Source organism: Mercenaria mercenaria, chromosome 1 (assembly GCF_021730395.1).
Source record: "Mercenaria mercenaria strain notata chromosome 1, MADL_Memer_1, whole genome shotgun sequence".
In the NCBI taxonomy this organism is placed as follows: Eukaryota; Metazoa; Mollusca; class Bivalvia; order Venerida; family Veneridae; genus Mercenaria; species Mercenaria mercenaria.
In genome coordinates this window covers 83,745,592-83,764,654 of record NC_069361.1, presented here as the reverse complement: position 1 = coordinate 83,764,654, position 19,063 = coordinate 83,745,592, and the positions used below count along the sequence as shown (strand labels likewise).

The 19,063-nt window shown below is 34.3% G+C and overlaps 1 protein-coding gene and 1 long non-coding RNA gene across 2 annotated transcripts in view; one reads left to right on the top strand and one right to left on the bottom strand.

Annotated features, from left to right (window-relative positions):
* LOC123532127 (uncharacterized) overlaps window positions 1–9,198 on the bottom strand; it is a 35,372-nt gene extending 26,174 nt beyond the window's left edge. The window contains exon 1 of the long non-coding RNA XR_006682587.2: window positions 4,659–9,198. This is a non-coding gene — a long non-coding RNA (uncharacterized LOC123532127). The remainder of the gene's footprint in view (window positions 1–4,658) is intronic.
* On the top strand, window positions 1,147–17,814 carry LOC123532105 (uncharacterized). The gene is made up of 5 exons (XM_045313465.2): window positions 1,147–1,305; window positions 9,207–9,354; window positions 11,872–12,020; window positions 16,941–17,091; window positions 17,316–17,814. The coding sequence occupies exons 1-5, from the start codon at window positions 1,251–1,253 to the stop codon at window positions 17,458–17,460; spliced, it is 648 nt and encodes a 215-aa protein (XP_045169400.1). The 5' UTR covers window positions 1,147–1,250; the 3' UTR covers window positions 17,461–17,814.
* Window positions 17,815–19,063: the final 1,249 nt, after the last annotated feature.

Here is a 19,063-nt window from a genome sequence, read left to right as displayed (position 1 = left end):
TCAAAATTGATTTCAAACATGGAAAACATATTTTTAACTAATTAGTATTCACGAATACGCAAATAAGTTTATTAAGATATGAATATTTCTTATGAAATGCGGGCACCACTTTTTATTGGTTTATCGCCAAAACTTACTAAGATATGATGGGTTATCATGTACATGGTTGTCATTTCAAAACTGAACGGTTTCCACATAAACTTAAATCATATTTAGTTCAAAAGAATTTATTCATGGGAACACGTTATTCTCGCACAACTGGTCCTGCCAAACAATTTGGTAACTGAAAAATTGTTTGGGGTTCATGGTAGACGTTACTGTTTCTCGAACAATTCGTTCCACTTTTCTAACAGGCGTATATGACGTGCGTTAAGCAATGAATGGGTTAGGAAAAATATATGATTCTCCAAATAATGACATTGTTTATTGTAGCTTTAAAAAATCTTATCCTATTTCCAACGATAGAAATAAATAAATAATAAGACTGACGTCACGAATTCCTTGTAATTTCCTCTCTGCGGTATAAGATGATCCGTGAAGTGAATCGAAATTATCAAACAATTTTACACAGGCTATATTTAGCATCATACATCTTAAATTTGAAAAAAGTACAGCAGCTTAAAGAATATATAATCTGACCGATTTTATTTTTTAATTGCTTTATTTTGCAGCCATTTTTAAAGGATTAACATTTTTCATGGAAGGTTTTGTGGCATATTTTGATGTAAGCAATGTTACATGTTGTTATGCACTCCAGTGACTCCCGGATTGTTATTGTGACAGTTAACGTGATAGTTCGCAACGATTATGTTTTCATGGAAATAAACACTTACAAATAGTAAACAGCTGTAAGAAAAAAGAGAAAATGATTTATGCTTTTGGGAGGTTTTGAAATGTAAAGCAATGCTGATTTTATTGTTAGTTTCCTGTGGGTAAATGCTTTTATTATATATGTGTCCATACAAAACGGGAATATCCACTCGCCCGGAATTTATAAATACCACTTGCATGAGGTAATAACTTTCTGAAAATAAAGATGATATACTTTTTACAACAGAATAACGTATCGTCTTTGAGTCATTTTAATCTTTTGAAATGTCCCTAAGAAACAATTTTTTTTTCCATTGAGCCTTAATCTTTCACAGGTTGATATATATAAGAGCGCTAGGCTTGCAATACAAAACATTAATTAAGGATACTATTTTAAGTGTTGAAATATTTGTTAAAAAAAGCGCCTTACCTTTACGAAAATGATGCTGAAACTATTCGTCATTGCAGTTTTTGTCCACACAATATCATTTGTCGGTAAGTCTTGTTTTATATGCATTTTATTTAAAATAAAAATGATACATGTTAAGAACTGTTGCTTCGGTTTATAATTAAGGTACATTAACTAATCTTCTTCCCAATGTCTTTATTGAAAATAAATATTTGACATTTCTTTCAGCTTTTAGAATAGTGAGTTGTTAGTAAGTTTTAATAGAATCATGCAATTGCTTATTTTTATTCGAAAACTTAAATGCTTTGTTTTTCTTAAATTTATAAGGAAATCGGCATTTTACTTAAATATTGTCACAAATGGGACTAAAACTAAGAGTTGGGTATACACTGTGCAGGAATTACGAACATATCAAATCATAGATACAAAGAGTTGCTTTATATGAAAACTGAACAGCAATGTATATTATTTTAGAAAACAGTTGCCAGCTAACTGATTATACCTTTCAACGGATTGTACACTTCCGGATAGTGCGCCTTTTAAAACTGGCCATTTTCTGAAAGATATGACACGTAACTGTTTTGATGCATTTGTAATAATGTCCCAAAGCTGAAAGTTCACATACTTTGGTTTAACATCGTTTTCTGCAACTTTGTAAGGATGTTAAGTTTCTTTTCAAGTGACATTTGAAAGGGGTTACAACTGAAGTGTGCAATAGTACGGAGGTATGATGGATAAATTGTTGGTATTTGTGATTTCAAAAAAGTCATTATTCCGGCTCGTCTTTACGGATCGGTATTACAATGTGATTTTTGTTCTAAACAACGAAAAAGAATGAATCTTTCGAATCGTATGGAGTTTTTTTCCGGCCGTAGGCAGATATTGATTTCACCTTTACTTCGTGTAATATCTGGGGTGAAGGTCAATTAATAGCTGATTAAAACTGTACACTTTGATTAGTGGATGAAAAAGTACAAAGGTTTTCGAATGGAATAGATAATATTTTCTTAAGGGATGTGCAGGTGCTCTAGATCTGAGCTGTATTGTTGGACAGTATAATTCGTTGCAAGACTCCTGTGGAAATAGCTTGCGTCATAAACCTGAATCTCCTCGGTAGTGAAACAATTCTAATGCGGCCGTGTATCTTTGTTTAAAGATACTTCTTGTTTTACCTTTCTTTCTGTGCGAGCAGTTGCAAGGACATTGGCAAGCTAAGAACCAACTATTGCAATATATTACTGGCCCAAAGAGACACTGTCTAAAAGAAAGAAGTTTCCTTTCTGCGTAATTGGTCGGTAGTATACCAGTATATGTACTTCACAGATCTTTCAGTTTCAGTTATGTTGAACACTAACATAATAAACGGGTCACTGGCGAGCTTTTACAAAAGGATAGCATCTGTTAAAATTTGCGTGTAGCGGACCGGACTTTTTGTTTTCAAAAAGAATGATTAACGAAAATCTTACTTACTTATCAGTCTTACGGCTTTGATATTATTGCAAATACATAAAAAATGTACATGTTCTGCATTTCTAGAACTCTAGTATCGTATTTTTTTTAAGAACTCTGAACTGTTTAGAAGTGCAACTCCTTCCCGGAATCCTTTTCCTGATTTTAAGGCATATGTCAGTAAGAGTTTCGTTCAGTTTCAAAGCCTAAGCCTTACATGTTTGCCTTACCATTCTGTTGGAAACATAGATATAGTCTTGTTGAGCCGATAAGCTGTCTTACCAGCAATGTTATATGTGGTTACATGTGCATTATGTCTTTTAAAAGCATGATTTTGTTATGAATACAAATGATTTAACCTTTATCATGCTGGACACGTCCGATTCTGAATTTGCGACCAGTGTAGTTCATGATCTGCATTGTTCGCCATTCAGTCAGTATCTTTTTGGTAAGCACCCCTTTTAACATTTAACTGTACTGTCCAAATTGAAAGATGGACGAGCTCATTATAGAAATTTTGCAGGATAAGGCATTTTCTTAAATTTTCCGTTTTCACACAAAAACTCAAACGCCAAAAAATAACTGATATCTCATTGAGATAGTGCCCCTAAACTTTCAAAGGTAAATAACAAAGGTAAATAAAATGACAACAAGCTCTGAAATTGATTTCTGAATTGTTCAAATAACAAAAAAAAAAAAAAAAAAAAAAAGTTTACAAACGTGTATTTTGTTATTTTAAGTTTTTCTTTATATTTGAGATTATTGTTATACCTATAATTGCAAATAACGAAAACTCCGATATATGTATTTAGGTGCAAATAATTATAATGCATCTATGTATTTATTTCCTTATTCAAATATTTACTTTATTGTTTTGTTGTGTTTTGTTTACCGTGAAAATGTAGTCATATTTGAGAAACTAATTAATAAAATATCTGTTTGTTTTCTCACAAGACTCGTCTTCTAAATTATCTTTACATAACTTGTAAACATTGTGACTGACGACGTATCATTTGGTATGTAACCATGACGTTGGAACATTACTAAAGAAATAATTTAACACTATTTATACACGATGAGCGGTTACATCGGGCGTAATAATTTCACAGGGGCACAGTCCGAGTGAAATTATTTCGAATTATGGCGAATTATTCTGCAAAGTTAATAACCAACTCAATTTCTTTGTAAATTAATCAAGACAGTTGTGCAATGCGACATTTCGCTTTAAAACATGCTATAAAGTTAAATATTTGATAAAATTTGACAGTTAGATGCTTACATGGCGCTTTATATCAAGTCTGCGTGACGTCAACATAATATCGTTGCTATGATTTATGCATTGCGGGTCATAAAAGAATGGTTTATATAAAATGTCACATTTAAGAACGTGTCGTACAGTAAAAATTAATAAATATCATTAGGCTACTTTGGTACTACGCTTATACCTTTCAAAGTTATATGTTGTTAAAGGCAATTTTTTAAAAGCATAATGTTTGGGAAAATACAGTTTGCTTCAATTGACCAAAACAATCTTGTACTGAAGAGAGTTTCAGATTACTCGTGAAGATAAACCGTTTACTAAACTATTTGATCTTTTAGAAGTACCTGCGGATCCTCGAACGGGCTGCGGCATCGAAGAAGTGCCTGTTGCACTTTTCCAAAATTGACATAACGTTCAAATTCGGAATTTTCTTGACACATTTTATGTTTTGGCAGATCACATGTCATTTATAGATATAATTTACGACGGCATTGACGATACGGTTTGGGTCAGCGAAAAGAAATGAGTCTAAACAGATGCTGATGTGAAAAAAATCACGTTTCATTCCCAACTTATTTGTCCTTGCGTTTCTAGGAAATTGATCATTTGCCACTAGATTTAGCATGGATATGAACATAAGATACATCTACACTCTGCTATATTCCACGATTTTTGACAAAATGCTCCGTGTAGTAACAAAATGACAAAAATGAAAAAAAAATCACTCACCGATCTCACTTGTTTTGTAAACATTGGCGAAGTGCCTGTGGTACCGGAAGCGAAGTGCCTTCAATCCTCGTCGGCGCAGGCGGTACCGCATGCACTGTTTAGTATCCGTGCATGCGAAAAGTGTTATAAAATGACACAGCGTGTGGTGACCTTTAACATAAAATGCTATGATAGTCCTTTAGGAACTAGAATTGTTGTCGAGTTTAGTGTGTGATTGTTTGCCAAACAGCTGTTTCTATGATTTCTCTGTCATATGCTGTAAATGGACAAATGCATTGATGACCTCCTCCGAGGTACACAATGACAACAACACACATACTTTCGAAACTGACAGCGATACCAGTCTTCAATCAGTCAAGAAGATAGAAAGATTAGTTGTTTGTTAACTAAGCTTATCAGTCATAGTAAATTAAATAGTACAGTATGTAACACCACCACTGGTTGCATAGATTTAGAAAGTCAGCAGTTTTTTCACACTCGGTTTTATTTACAAGGTTATACAGACGTCAACTATACTAACAATCAATTCAGGTATAAATACATCAGCTTTTTAAATAGTATTTTCCCGCGTCAAACTTTTAATTAATTTTTTATTCTTAAGTCCAAAAGTTCTATGACATAATAGTCAATTCTAAAACTCCCACAGTTATTTTTAACCCGCTCTTAAACCCGAGCCCAAAAAATCGAACTTAACCGAGCTGATCTGAACCGATCCGAACTGCCAATTATCCGATCCCATTTTTGTAAAACATTTCTAACTTCCTGATTCTTAACTCAGTCCTATCTTTTCTTGACTCAGTCCTCCTCTCCCCATTCTCCTCTCTTCTGTTAATATTCTGAGTATTTATACCTTTTTCACGAATTAAAACGCAATAACATGTTTACAAGTATTTCAAAATATTCAAAGCAATTTCAAAAACATGTCAATCAAAACGTCCATTAAGTACTCATATAATAGTAAACAACAGATGTAGAATCAATCACCATTGTGTATTTCCGTAAATAAATGACTGTTACCGAAACAAACAAAATAATTAGGGTCAAATCTAATAGATAAAACATTCAACGGTGATTCATTTTGTATAAATTGTAAACAACAACAATATACTGAACAGGTAAACAAAGTAATTAACATTTCTGGCCAATTAATGAAAATTCCATCGAAAACAAAAATAAAGTAATTAAGGCTGACCAAATCAATTTCTTTGAGAATTTCGCAATATCTGATCGGTAATAATAGTAAACAAAGTCATTTAGGCCAAAACGTAATGGATAAAACACTCCGATGTTACGAAAATTGCTTGAGTAGTAAATACCAACAATGACCTACGCATGTAAACAGAATTCGTATCATTTGTAAGAATTATCAGGATTATCTACCAAAATCAATAATAGATAAAATACACACAATGATGAATTAACTGAAAACTGACCTGCGAGCTATCATTGTGTTACAAGTATATAATGTAATGTAAAATTAAACATTATTTGTATGCATATCAAATTTGAAATAAAATGCCGATTTCTTTAAAATGTTTATAGAATTTTTTGTAGCAGATGTTGTATTGTAGTGTGCTACAAAGAATATCATATGAAAGGATTATTGGAAAAGGGTATTTTCTCAATTTTTCTCAAACAGTGCATCTAGTAGCTCGTACATAAAAATCTTAAGTCCAGTAGAAAAATTTTGTATGTAACAATAGTAGTTAAGGCGGTTTGGCATCATGACTGCGCATGACCGAGAATAACAACATAGCAAATGCGTGGCGGCCATTTTGTATCTTTTTTTTTTGAATGACATCATCATTTTATTTAAAGAATGACTTCACGATGTAACAAAAAGAAACGATCGTTAGGATGACATATTGATCTTTATAACGGCCTTGCGTTCTAAATATAGGTAATGAGATTGTCGCAGAAGTATACGGAGCTGACTCGAATACCCTATCTCGGGCCGTTGTTCGCGGACATTGAGGGTCAGTCCTAATATCATAAATGTAACATTGTGGTTCTTTTAAAAGTTAAATATATACATAATAACATAATTATTATAAATGAAATAAGAGTAAGCCTTTCTTCAGATAATATACATGTATAGAAAAAGAATTTATTTTAGATAAAGGAACATGTTTAAAATAAGCAGATTCTCCTAACTGGAAAATAAACTAGGAAAGTCCTCATCATATATGTTCATCCTCGAACCACCACGAGAAAATGACTCCAGTGGTAAATGTACTAGTTCTTAATGTGCATGCGTCGATCTATTTTTAGAATGAGATCATTGTTTATTTTTAGTTACAACAAAACTTATTAGCAATTAGGAGTGACCTGTCGCTTTTATTTTTAGATTTGGATTTTCCAGACTGTTCCATTTATTAAATAAGGGTTTGAAAGATATTTGACTTATTTAAAACTGTAAATATATTTTGAATACTAGGCGGATTGAAATTGCGTTGATAGCTCATTTGGTAGAATTGAAGCATCTTGATAATGATTTAACTTTTTGCGATTAAGAGGCTGTGGGTTCGAATCCCACAAAGGGCGATTGTTTTATGATTGAATTTGTTTTATTTATATTTTGCATATTTTTTTTAAATTTCATTTTATTTCATCATTTCAATTTCAGTTCTTATTTCATTCATACACTTTCAAAACATTCATAACATTTCAAACACACGCGCCCAATGGAGCATCCTCACACTCGCTGACGGCGTCGGTTTCCTCCAAATCAGTGTCATCAGCTAATTGAATGACAAAATTGTCAAGAGCTATGTCAACCATGTTGAATAATTCACAATCAAAAAAATATTTGAAAAACCTTATTATGCAAAACTAGCATTATGATACAAGTAATGCAATTCAAATACATCTTTAACATGATTATCATTTTAAATGTATGTTACCAAAATATAAAATGAAAATAAATAAATTAAAATAAAAAAGAAAAAAAATATTGATCACCGTTGGAATTCGAACTCACAAAAGTTAGATTCAAGAGCCGTCACGCTTACCGCGGCACCACGGCACCACGGCGTCTAATTGTCGAAGCGGCAGTCATTTAAATATTTATTATAAAATAAGTTACAAAAAGGTAGGGTACCCCTTTACTGAAGTGGTTTATTCTAGTAACCTTTCAAATCTATTAATAAAAGCGACAGGTCACTCCTTAATGCTAGTAATATAGTTATTCTACTTATAAATAAAAGTAGTTTCTTTATATTAATACATGTAATTAAAAATAGCTATTTTATCTTAATGATACAATGATACAATATTGATTAATGAAAAACAGTCATTACTTTTACTATAATGCATGATCAAACTCCCGCAACTAAATTATTATTTTTCAGATCTATTTTAGTTTCTAATATTTCGTTTTTGCACTTGGTGGCGGACCCTAAATGCATGGTTATACATCACGCACGTCACATTATGGAAAAGTCATTATCTACACGGGAGTTGCATTCAGGCATGGTAATCACACCAAAGCGATATAGAATGCATTCATTGACTTTCTGACGGCCCATGGAAAAGTCATTTTCTTGCCTACCTAGCGGGGAAAGTATACATTTGTCCGAGCACGCGCCGGTGATAGATATTCCTGTATTTCCCTAGGGAAAAACCTTGTCTAAAATAGCGTGCACTCAGGTGAAGTCACATAGAACTGGCACTATTATGATGTCATAAACTAGATCTATATAAATAATGCCTGGAAATACACAAATCTATTCGTCATCACAAGATAGGCATGAAAAATGATAAAATGATCCAACATATCTGCCTGTGTAAGGCAGCTATCTTCCCGGCCTTCGCCGACCGTCAGGACAGCTTGGATATAAAACCTCGCTAACGCTCGGTGTTTCATTCACATTTACCCTCGGGTAGGGAAAAACCTGACTGTCTTACACAGGCAGGCATGTAAGATCCTTATAATCTATCCGAGAATTGCCCTCAAGCGTTATATTGTATTTGATGCTGATGTGCTGACGAATGTTGCTAGCTACTGGAACCATCACCACCACTACCTCCACTAACAAAAAAATCAAGGACAAATATCAAACAAGTCAAGGATAATAACTCTTGTCTGGCTGAGTGGAATCCGAAAGGGAACACCAACAGCTAACATATTATATAATATTCCCCAAATGTGTTACGACTTTAAGTTTAATACTTTTTGAGATACATGTGACACAAACTTTAATGTCCTTTATACATATTTTTGACTTGATCAAGGACCATAACTCTGGTCTGACAGACAGAAATCCCATATAAAACGTAAACAAATAATTAAGACTCAATCGATCTATTAATAGTACGACTGACGCACAAGAATGATCAGTTTGTCCAGTTAAGATGACTGCTAAATTCCAAAGGGTCCGGTACATCCCGAGAATGAGAAAACATGCTTTGTTCAACATCGTTTATATACACATGTATAGGGGTAGATTCATTTAGATTTTCGATATTAATGTTGACAAGCATGTGCCGGTCCCATACAGTGTATTCGCACGGTGTATAAGTAGCTTACATTTATGTATACATACACAGGTTTTGTCCAATCATTTGATTACAAGGATGAGATAGCACAAGGAACATGTACATCACTCATCACGGAACCTGATCATATATATGCTGTACGACGAACATGCTCATCGAACACACCCACTACTTGCGATGCAGTGTGCAGTAATATAGGGTATAAAAATTGTTTTTTCTAATGCATGTCACCCATTGGAAGTAAGACTTTATAGAAAAAGGCGGTCTGTAACCTATTCTGAAAAATGCAAACGGTGTCATAGCTCCAAACGGGAAGTAATTGTTAAGGGTTTAAACACAGTGAAGTAAGCCTTATGATAAAAAAATCAATCTTACAGTAGATTTGCTTATATGAAGTTAAAAGGCTTTTAAGTGCGTGCGGATATCTATATATTTCTCAAAAATAATCAAAAGAACATATATAGTTATGAACATTTGATATTTTTAGCTCACCTGAGCCAAAGGCTCAGGGGTGAGGTACTGTGATCACTCACCGTCCGGCGTCCGTCGTCCGTCGTCTGTCCGTAAACGTATCTCCTGATAAACCGCTAGGCCAATTTCATCCAAACGTTACAGGAATGTTCCTTGGGTGAAGCTCTACAAAAATTGAATTCCATGCAGAACTCTGGTTGCCATGGAAACCGAAAGGAAAAACTTTAAAAATCTTCTTCTCAAAAACCAGAAGCCCTAGAGCTTAGATATTTGGTGTGAAGCATTGCCTAGTGGACTTCTACCAAGTTTGTTCAAATCATGACACCGGGGTCAAAATTGACCCCGCCCGAGGGGTCATATGATTTTACATAGGAAAATCTTAAAAACTCTTCTTCTCAAAAACCAGAAGCCCTAGAGCTTAGATATTTGACATGTAGCATTGCCTAGTGGACTTTACTAAAGTTGTTCAAATCATGACACCGGGATCAAAATTGACCCCGCCCCAGGGGTCACTTGATTTTACATAGATTTCTAAAGGAAAATCTTCAAATTAATATAAAAAAAAGCAGAAGGCCTAGAGCTTAGATATTTGACATGCCTAGTAGACCCCTATAAAATTTGTTCAAATCATGACTCTCGGGGTCAAAATTGACCCCGCCCCATGGGTCACTTGAGTTTACATAAGAAAATTTTCAAAAAAAATCTAAAAATAAACCAGAAGGCCTAGAGCTTAGATATTTAAGATGTAGCATTGCCTAGTAGACCTCTACAAAATTTATTAAAATCAAGACCACCGGGGTCAAAATTGACCCCGCCCCAGGGGTCACTTGATTTTACATAGGAAAATCTTCAAAAATTTTCAAAAAAAAAAAAAAAAAAATAAACCAGAAGGCGTGGATCTTAGATATTTGACATGTAGCATTGCCTAGTAGACTTCTACAAAATTTATTCAAATCATGACCCTTGGGGTCAAATTGACTCCGCCCCATAGGGTTACTTGATTGTACATAGAAAAATCTTCAAAATTTTCTAAAAATAAACCGGAAGGCGTACAGCTTAGATATTTGACATGTAGCATTGTCTAGTAGACCTCTACAAAATTTATTCAAATATTGACCCCCAGGATCAAATTGACCGTGCCCCAGGGGTTACTTGATTGTACATAGGGAAATCTTCATAAATTTTCAGAAAATAAACCAGAAGGTCTAGAACTTAGATATTTGACATGTAGCATTGCCTAGTGGACCTCTACAAAATTTGTTCAAACTTGACCCCCCAGGGTCAAATTAACCCAGCCCCAGGGGTTACTTGATTGTTTCATAAATTTGCTTAAAATAAATCCAAATGCCTAGATCTTAGATATTTGATATGTAACATTGCCTAGTAGACTTCAACAAATTTTTTTTAAATCGTGACCCCCGGGGTCAAATTGACCCCGCCCCAGCGGTAACTTAATTGTACATCGGAAAATCTTCAAAAAAATTCTAAAAATAAACCCGAAGGCATAGTGCTTAGACATTTGACATGTAGCCTAGAGGACCTCTACAAAATTTGTTGAAATCATGATCCCCGGCGTCAAATTGACCCCGCCCCAGGGGTTACTTGATTGTACATAGGAAAATCTTCCAAAAAATGTCTAGAAATAAACTAGAAGGCCTAGAGCTTAGATATTTGGTCTGTAGCATTGCCTAGTGGATCTCTACCAAGTTTGTTCAAATCATGACCCCGGGGTCAAACTTAAATGTAAATCTTCATAGCAACCATTTAACCAGGTGAGCGATATAGGGCCATCGTGGCCCTCTTGCGTATAAAAACGAATATTTTGTGATCAAGGAAATGTAACCCTTCTTGGACATTTAGGACGGCGTAATATATATTGTACATATTCTATTTGGATGTGTTTCATTTTGCATTCAACAGTGCTCTTGAATGGTCCAATATACTGTTCGCTAAAAATATAGAACAGCTGAACAGTCCTATACAATACTTAACGCCTGACTGAGACTCTAACCCAGGACCTCTCACACCTAAGGCATACACTATTTATATAGTGAATGACAAAAGTGTTAAAAAGCTCACGAAAGTTCATTATAACTTGAAGTTAGCAGAAAAATGTACATGATTAAGAAAAGAGTAACTAAAAAAAATATACCATACTAGTGTCATAATTGTACGAAGCATTGTTTTGAGCTTAAGCAGAGCAAGACGTTAAGAAATGTTCTTCTTTTTTTCTTCAAAATGACAGGAAAAAGTGTTTCAATGCCTTACACGTCTACAGTGGGATAATTCTGGGAGGTGCAGAAACTGGAAAACAGGGACTTCATACATACAAATACAATAGTTGTTCAGGGACTAACTGTGGTCCTAACTTCTGCTGTTGCTCAGACAAACCGCGTATGTATTTTATCGGTCTTTTTTACGTTGGCATATTTGTTTTTTCTTTAAAGAAATAATATATTCCAAACAGTTATCTATTTTCGAATAAAATCTTTCGTTGAAGTTCAGATGAGAAGGAATAACGTCACTCGGGCTGCGCCCTCGGGATATGATAATACGCATGTGAACAACAAACAACGGTTTCATTTTATAGAAAATCACTTTTTGAGATACTATATTAGTATATAATTTCGATTCTAACACGATCCTTGACAAATCCATCAAATATTTGCTTGTTATTATCAAATCCCGTATTGCTAGACTACTCGTAACAATGTTCTAAAATTCTAGAGTAGCCTTCTAACTCATTGTCAAAAGAATATGACTCAAGTTGGAAGAAAATGTTTCGTGTAAAATGTGACTGTTAATTATGGGGGCAAGGGACAGTTAATTTGAAAATTCCACAAATCTGCGCTGATACCAGTGCAAAAAAAAATGAAAAAAAAATGAAAAATCCAATTTTGATAAATTCAAGGCAAGTTTTGAGTGATTGTATTGCATAAACTTAGCACTTCATTGTGTGACATTTTCAGCCTGCCGATTATGTTGATTCTGTGATAAAAACGCGTAAAACGCAGGTTTCATGACACTAAATTCTGAGGCAAAAATGGCCAAAAATGCACACTTTGCGCGACCTGTACCGTATTATCTGCAAATGACTGACATAAAACACATGCATATTTTTAAAGCATGTGGCCAGACGAAAATAATGGTGGGAAGAAAAGTGTCACATAACCGTTTACTTTTTTCTCTATTTTGAGCTGAATCTCGATGGATGAATGGCCGTTTCCATTTCGTCTGAATTCCGTTACCTCAGGTAAGACTTTATACCCGGCCGTCTACACGGAGCTAGGAAAATCGATTCAAGTCACATATTTACTTTACACAATAACTACTTGTACGCAGGAATCCTCAGTTCTATAAACATCATAAATAACCAGTAAATGCCTTTCAAGTAAACCTGTCTATTTTATTTAAAAAACGTACCCAATGCGAAACTGGCCCCTGCCACTGAACTACTGAGTTGAATATAATATTACAGTTTATATACACTGCAGTTTCTTAGATGTTCTTCTCCACGCTCGGGATGCGTCACAAGGTAAAAAGAAATAATTATAGGAAAATTGTGGAAAAAGTAAGTAAGATACAGTTACAGTTTTTGTACACTGCACTTCTGCTTATTTCCTCCATCTTTGTATGCAGTTTCAATAAAATCTCTTGACAACTTTTAAGGTTATACCTCGGACAAGTAAATTTCATCAAGGGGCGAACTTCTAAAAATAAGCAAGACAGAATTATGTTTTAGTACAATGCACTTTTTCATTGTGTGAAGTTTTAACAAAACTCTGCAATAAGTTTGGAGCTGTGTTCCGTACAAAAGTGTTATGTGCTATTAAACAAGAATTTGTTACAATCTTTCCCCGCCTAGGGACATTTATCACAAAACACATTACATGCCAAAATCAAAGTACTGAGAGGACTGATGGGGGGCAATGTTTTGCAGTTGCAAGACTTGATGTAACCCATTCATGTCAGGAAATACATACAGGCATTATGTAATGCACTTGTGTGTGGCAAGAACTGGAGTGGTCACAACTTTAACAGTGCACAACAATAAAATTCATTAATTTTGTGTTCAATACACTTCTATATTTTGTTGAAAAGGTAAAGATAAGAAATCTAGTCTTGTTCAATAGCAGTTGTTCATCGACAAACAAAAACCTTTCATTGCCAGGTTTGATAAAATGTAAAAGATAAAGCTATACAATGTATTTCAATTTCTTCAATACTTCTGTTTGCACTCTATGTCCTAACACCACGTGTTCTTGACAGTCTAACAGAAACAGGCAAATTGTATAACACTTTATAAAAGTTTGGAAAGAATGTCAAAATATTCCAATATGTGAAATTTTAAAGGAACAGGATTTCCTTGAACTGACATTGAAAAAATCTAGGCTATGTTTTCTAATGTGTACAATACTTATCAATTAAAAAAGTCAGGAATGTTTTTGTTACAAATAAGCATCATTTTAATAAGAAGTCGTCATAAGTTAACACACAAACACCTGTAAAAATATTTTTGTAGATCTACCTTTTTCCATTCCAACTATTGCTAATATTCAGTAACTGTTTTCTTAAAAACATATATGATGCTATTTTTATTCATATTGTTTGTTATGTTTGTTGATCAAAATAACATTGTCTGTTTCAATTTTAGGTTATTTAATATACACCTGCATTTCAGACTATCAATATCATAATATAAGAAATACATTAAACACTATGAAAACCGTGATTCGTCATATCAGTGAACTTGCCGAACTGGCGTATACAGTTAGGTTCGAGTAAATTAGGATACGAAAAGCCCGTGGAAAAAGAACAAGATTTCTGGTGGTTCTGCCTTCGAATATCACCATCAGAAACCATTTGCACCCTCAGATAGATGAAATACATTTAACATTAATGTACATCTGCACGGATAATTACCAAGAAAATGAGGCCGAAATATAACGGGCACCTGCGGCAGGTTATCATCGCGGAATGGCTGATTACCTCCCATACCAAAGAATAGTCGGTCTGAAAAATGATAAAATACGTATATGTACGCGCAATTATAACAGTATTTAGCGCACTCTTTACGTTAAACGATAATTTTCCTGCAGATAAATACCATTTGATCAGCGTATATGGCGTTTTTTTATATAAAACTCTGGGGATGAATTTTTTCTTCGGTCCTTTTTCAAGGATTTCCCGAACATTATATGTTAAACACGTCATATACATAATGTTCTGATCTTTAGACTAAATTAAGAATCGGGCACATGTTCAGTTTGGGAAATGCTATATTTTTCTAGAATAAGCGCGTTTCTATTGGCCCTATAGTGAGGTCGGATTTCTGGAAAAAGTGAAAAAAATAACTCCCCTGATTTGCGATGGCGTGGTGGTTGCTATTGAAATGACTGCATGCCCGCAAGATTCTGATGCCATAACTTTTGACAACATCTCTATGGATTCAAACCTTCCCTAGATGACATGTATATTCAGGATGCTCTCTCCAATTCACAGTGCATATCCATATCGGCGGACTCTTTGCGAAATCTGCTATATCGGCGGTTTCTTTGCGTCGGCACCGGCTATTTTTTGCTATAAACAGTGCCCAGGTTGGTATGGGAGGCGAAGAATCGAGCTGCCATCCATGATCATAGGTATGCTGCTCAAAAATAACTAGAGCACGGAACATAAGACTCCATAAGGAATACACATCCACAACGGTGTCGAGGCACGGCGTTGAAAAAATCAATAATCTATCGGCTTATCAGTGGCGTTGCAATTCCTTAGTAGTTGCTATTTTCACGCAGAATCATGAACACATTTTTTTTGAGCGTACTGAAACTAGTTATTGGATTTCAGAATTGGTCACATGCTCAAAACAAGTGTCGGTTTCAGAATCGATCACATGATCAAATCAAGCGTCTTTATTATTCTTACGCTTAATTAGATCTATTATAATTTATATTTATAATGCAGTTTAGTTTTCTTCAGATACTGTTGTAAATATAAAATGTGTAGATTTTGATAAAAAATATAACTGCAAAATGCAATATTAAAGTTATGTTTGGTAAATACTTTGGAACTTGTTTTATGTGTGTTGTCAGGTTGGCCATAAGCTCGACAAGAAAATTGAAAGACGGTTTGTTAAATGTTACACGTTCTAAACATTCTGGATGAATTATGTACAGAATGATCCGAGTAGTCAAACTAATGTTCGGCTAGATATGTATTAAGTGGCTTGATTTTTCACGAGGCCTATGACTTCCGCAGTACTTTCGAAAAGCCGAATTTATAAAGTCTATGTTTATTAAACATTCCTATGTAAATAATGAAGGAAAATGTTTTATTACGAAAGAAAATACCTCAAATTATGTTTCAAATATACCCGATTGTACACGACAATGGCGCGGTTTTAAAATTATACTGTTTTTATCTAATTGCATCCGTGTGATATTAACAAGATATAATCGCAAAGTGCCTTATAAACATTAATTATACAGATTTTTCTATCAAATATCGCCAGTGCGACTATGGAGGAATTAGGTTTTTAGCTAGGAGACCCAGAGTTTACCTACAAAAACATATGCGAAAAATTAATAGCATTTTTCCATGAGTTTGCACAGTTCTAAGGATTTATTTTAGTTCGGCATACATTTTCTGTCAAAGTCCTCACTTTAATTGTTTACATAACAAAAGTGAAGTTTTCGAACTTGCTATCGAATTCCCTGTATTTTGTACTTATATCTGAACTTACTTTGTTGAAAGACACAGAATAAGAAATAAAGCTGCAAACCTTATAAAGCTGGGTTTTTTTTCTACAAAATAATCATGTTATGATAAATCATTTGCCATATACACAAAGCAAGTTGCTTGTCATAACGTATGACACATTATGTTAATTAATGTGGCCGACTAATAATTAATTACGAAAATAATGAATAGTAACAAAAACGGTTGACTGAACGAGAGTTGCTTATGTGATAAATGCACTCTTAATGAGGATCGTGCCAGGTGTAATAGAATTAAGACTAGACTTTAGACACGAAACAGACGGTCTTTATTCAATATAGATATAGGGAGATCCTATTTAAAAGTCAAAGTTGACTTTTCATAGCTTGCGTTCTTAGGACGTGGCTTTTTATGCGTAATATTTATCTTTGTTTCCCATGCCATATAGTTCTTACATGACCCGAACATTGGGAAAGATGGTACAAATGTATGTTGACAGACAGAAATGTTTATTTCTGTTTCGTAGAGAACCTTGTGGACAATAATTGTGCTAGTACTATTTGACAGTATTGCTCTTTATTTGAATACATTTTGCAGACGCAGTTCCAAATCCCAACGCTTTTAAAGATTATATAGCACAGTCCGCCTGTACCGCTATTCTACCCGGATCAAACCACGTGTACGCTGTTAGACGACAATGTTCATCCAGCTCAACGGTTGATTGCAATGCAGTTTGTAAAGACCTCACGTAAACTTATTTCTTTCACTCTTTACAAAAATAAAGGATTGTTGATAACATTTGTTGTATACTATGCAGTTTTATGCAAATTTCAACAACGAATGTTTTTATCACGTCTCTCTTTCTATATATATACTTATATCGCGTTACTCTAATGAAGTCAATAGTAAAAGGTGGGAATGATTTTATCTTTGTTATTGTTTAAATATATGTGAAATTTATTATGTTTTCAGGAAAACCTGCTTCAACTCATTACACGTGTATGGCGGTGTGCAACTACCAGCCTCGGACACTGGCAAAGTAGGTCTGCATACCTATAGGTATAACAGTTGTGCGTCATCCGGCTGCGGGCCAAACTTCTGCTGTTGCTCTGGATAGTGACTTTGAACAGACTTTATACTTACACATATATTGTGGCATACTCTTCGGATGATAACCAACAAACACGATATTCAAATATATAAAGTTTAATCTGTCCCAAGTTCTTAAACATAGATATTAAATTTCATACTTCTAAGTTTATATCCAATTGCCATAGTCTCCAGTCTCTCTGCTCCTCAAAGCATCAGTCAAGTACATTCCTACATTTGCTCTAACGGAAATTTTAGTGGAAAAACGTTCTATTTCGAATGCCTTAGGAAGTTTCTTTTGCAGTGTTTGGAATTTCCTTTAACAAAGCCATAAAACAAACCATTTTAAGCAGTGTTATTTAAGTAATAAATTTAAACATCATTTCGCTTCTTATTTTTGTTTACTTGTACACTTCCAAGTAACCTGTATTTCACCTCAGCAACATATTAATATCATTAACAGTTAAGTTGTTTGTTGTTCTTTTGACAAGCTCTGAAATGCATAGGTTTAATAAATACTGCGTTTCAGAAATACGAACTTTATTCTATACAATGTGATGATGTACCAAGAGCAACATAAACAGATGAGTTCGCAAATTACAGACGCGTCCTTTACATTTAAATTAATTCTTTAAGAGTAAATTACAACGACAAATAAATCATGAAATTGCATTTTCAATGCATAAACATTCATATCAATCATGCATAATGTTTGTACGCATTTCTATATATGAGAAAATATCATTGCCTGGAAGATTTATGTCTTCTCTAGATGAGGAATAGGCTAGATTCTAATGCGCTAAACCTGTTTATTAAACCTTGGTCCTGGCGTACACCAAGTCAAACTGAGTCTGCTGTTTTAGGTATTGTTTTGGCTTGGCTGAGTTCTGTGCTTTCAAAGGATCTTTTTCACAGATTTTATCGAGTCTTTGTACAACATTTTTTTTTATTAACCCACATACCGAGTGCTGTTCATTTTCAAAATCCCTTGATCATACTGATCGATCAGCTTCAGTTATCATTTTGTCTAGTTGTGTGATCTTACATGATAAAATCATGCCTATTTATTTATATTAACACTGTGTGCAAAAAAGGGTCGACTGGTTATGGCGAAATTACGTTTTTTTTTTTTTCGCGAGAAAATATTTCGCTCCTAAAGTCATGCAGTATTTCCGCATCTGAGTCCAAACAATCTAATAACCAGGAATGAGAATGCAGGTTTGGCTGTTTCGAGAATGACATATTTCTGCGCATATTAACTGAGATCAATGTCTATAACAGAATAACACATACATAAACACATTAAAACACTATTTTACAATAGCTGTACTGGAGCTCAATCTGACTAAAGTGCTTGATCTTCTAAATGAAGATCTGAGAATGACACATTCACATTCGTCTTCTGTATTTTTTGGATTTCCAATATTGCTATTTTTATTTTCTCAAATCCATTTTTATTTGAACCAATAAGACGACTTGTTCGAAAGTCAAAGAGTAAGAAAAATGTGTAGTCAATCCAGGGCTCGAACCCGGAACCCCTCGCTTACAGAGCAAGTGGCCTACCGACTCAGCTAACCGGCTATTTGGCACAACACGACATATGAATTGTAAATATCAAAAATCAAGGCTAA

Excerpts from the sequence above, each read along its gene's own strand:
- LOC123532105 (XM_045313465.2), top strand. The coding sequence starts at position 1,251 with ATGATGCTGAAACTATTCGTCATTGCAGTTTTTGTCCACACAATATCA. Across the intron at positions 1,306-9,206 it reads CCACACAATATCATTTGTCG|GTTTTGTCCAATCATTTGAT; the intron begins GTAAGTCTTGTT and ends ATACATACACAG. Across the intron at positions 12,021-16,940 it reads CTGTTGCTCAGACAAACCGC|ACGCAGTTCCAAATCCCAAC; the intron begins GTATGTATTTTA and ends TACATTTTGCAG.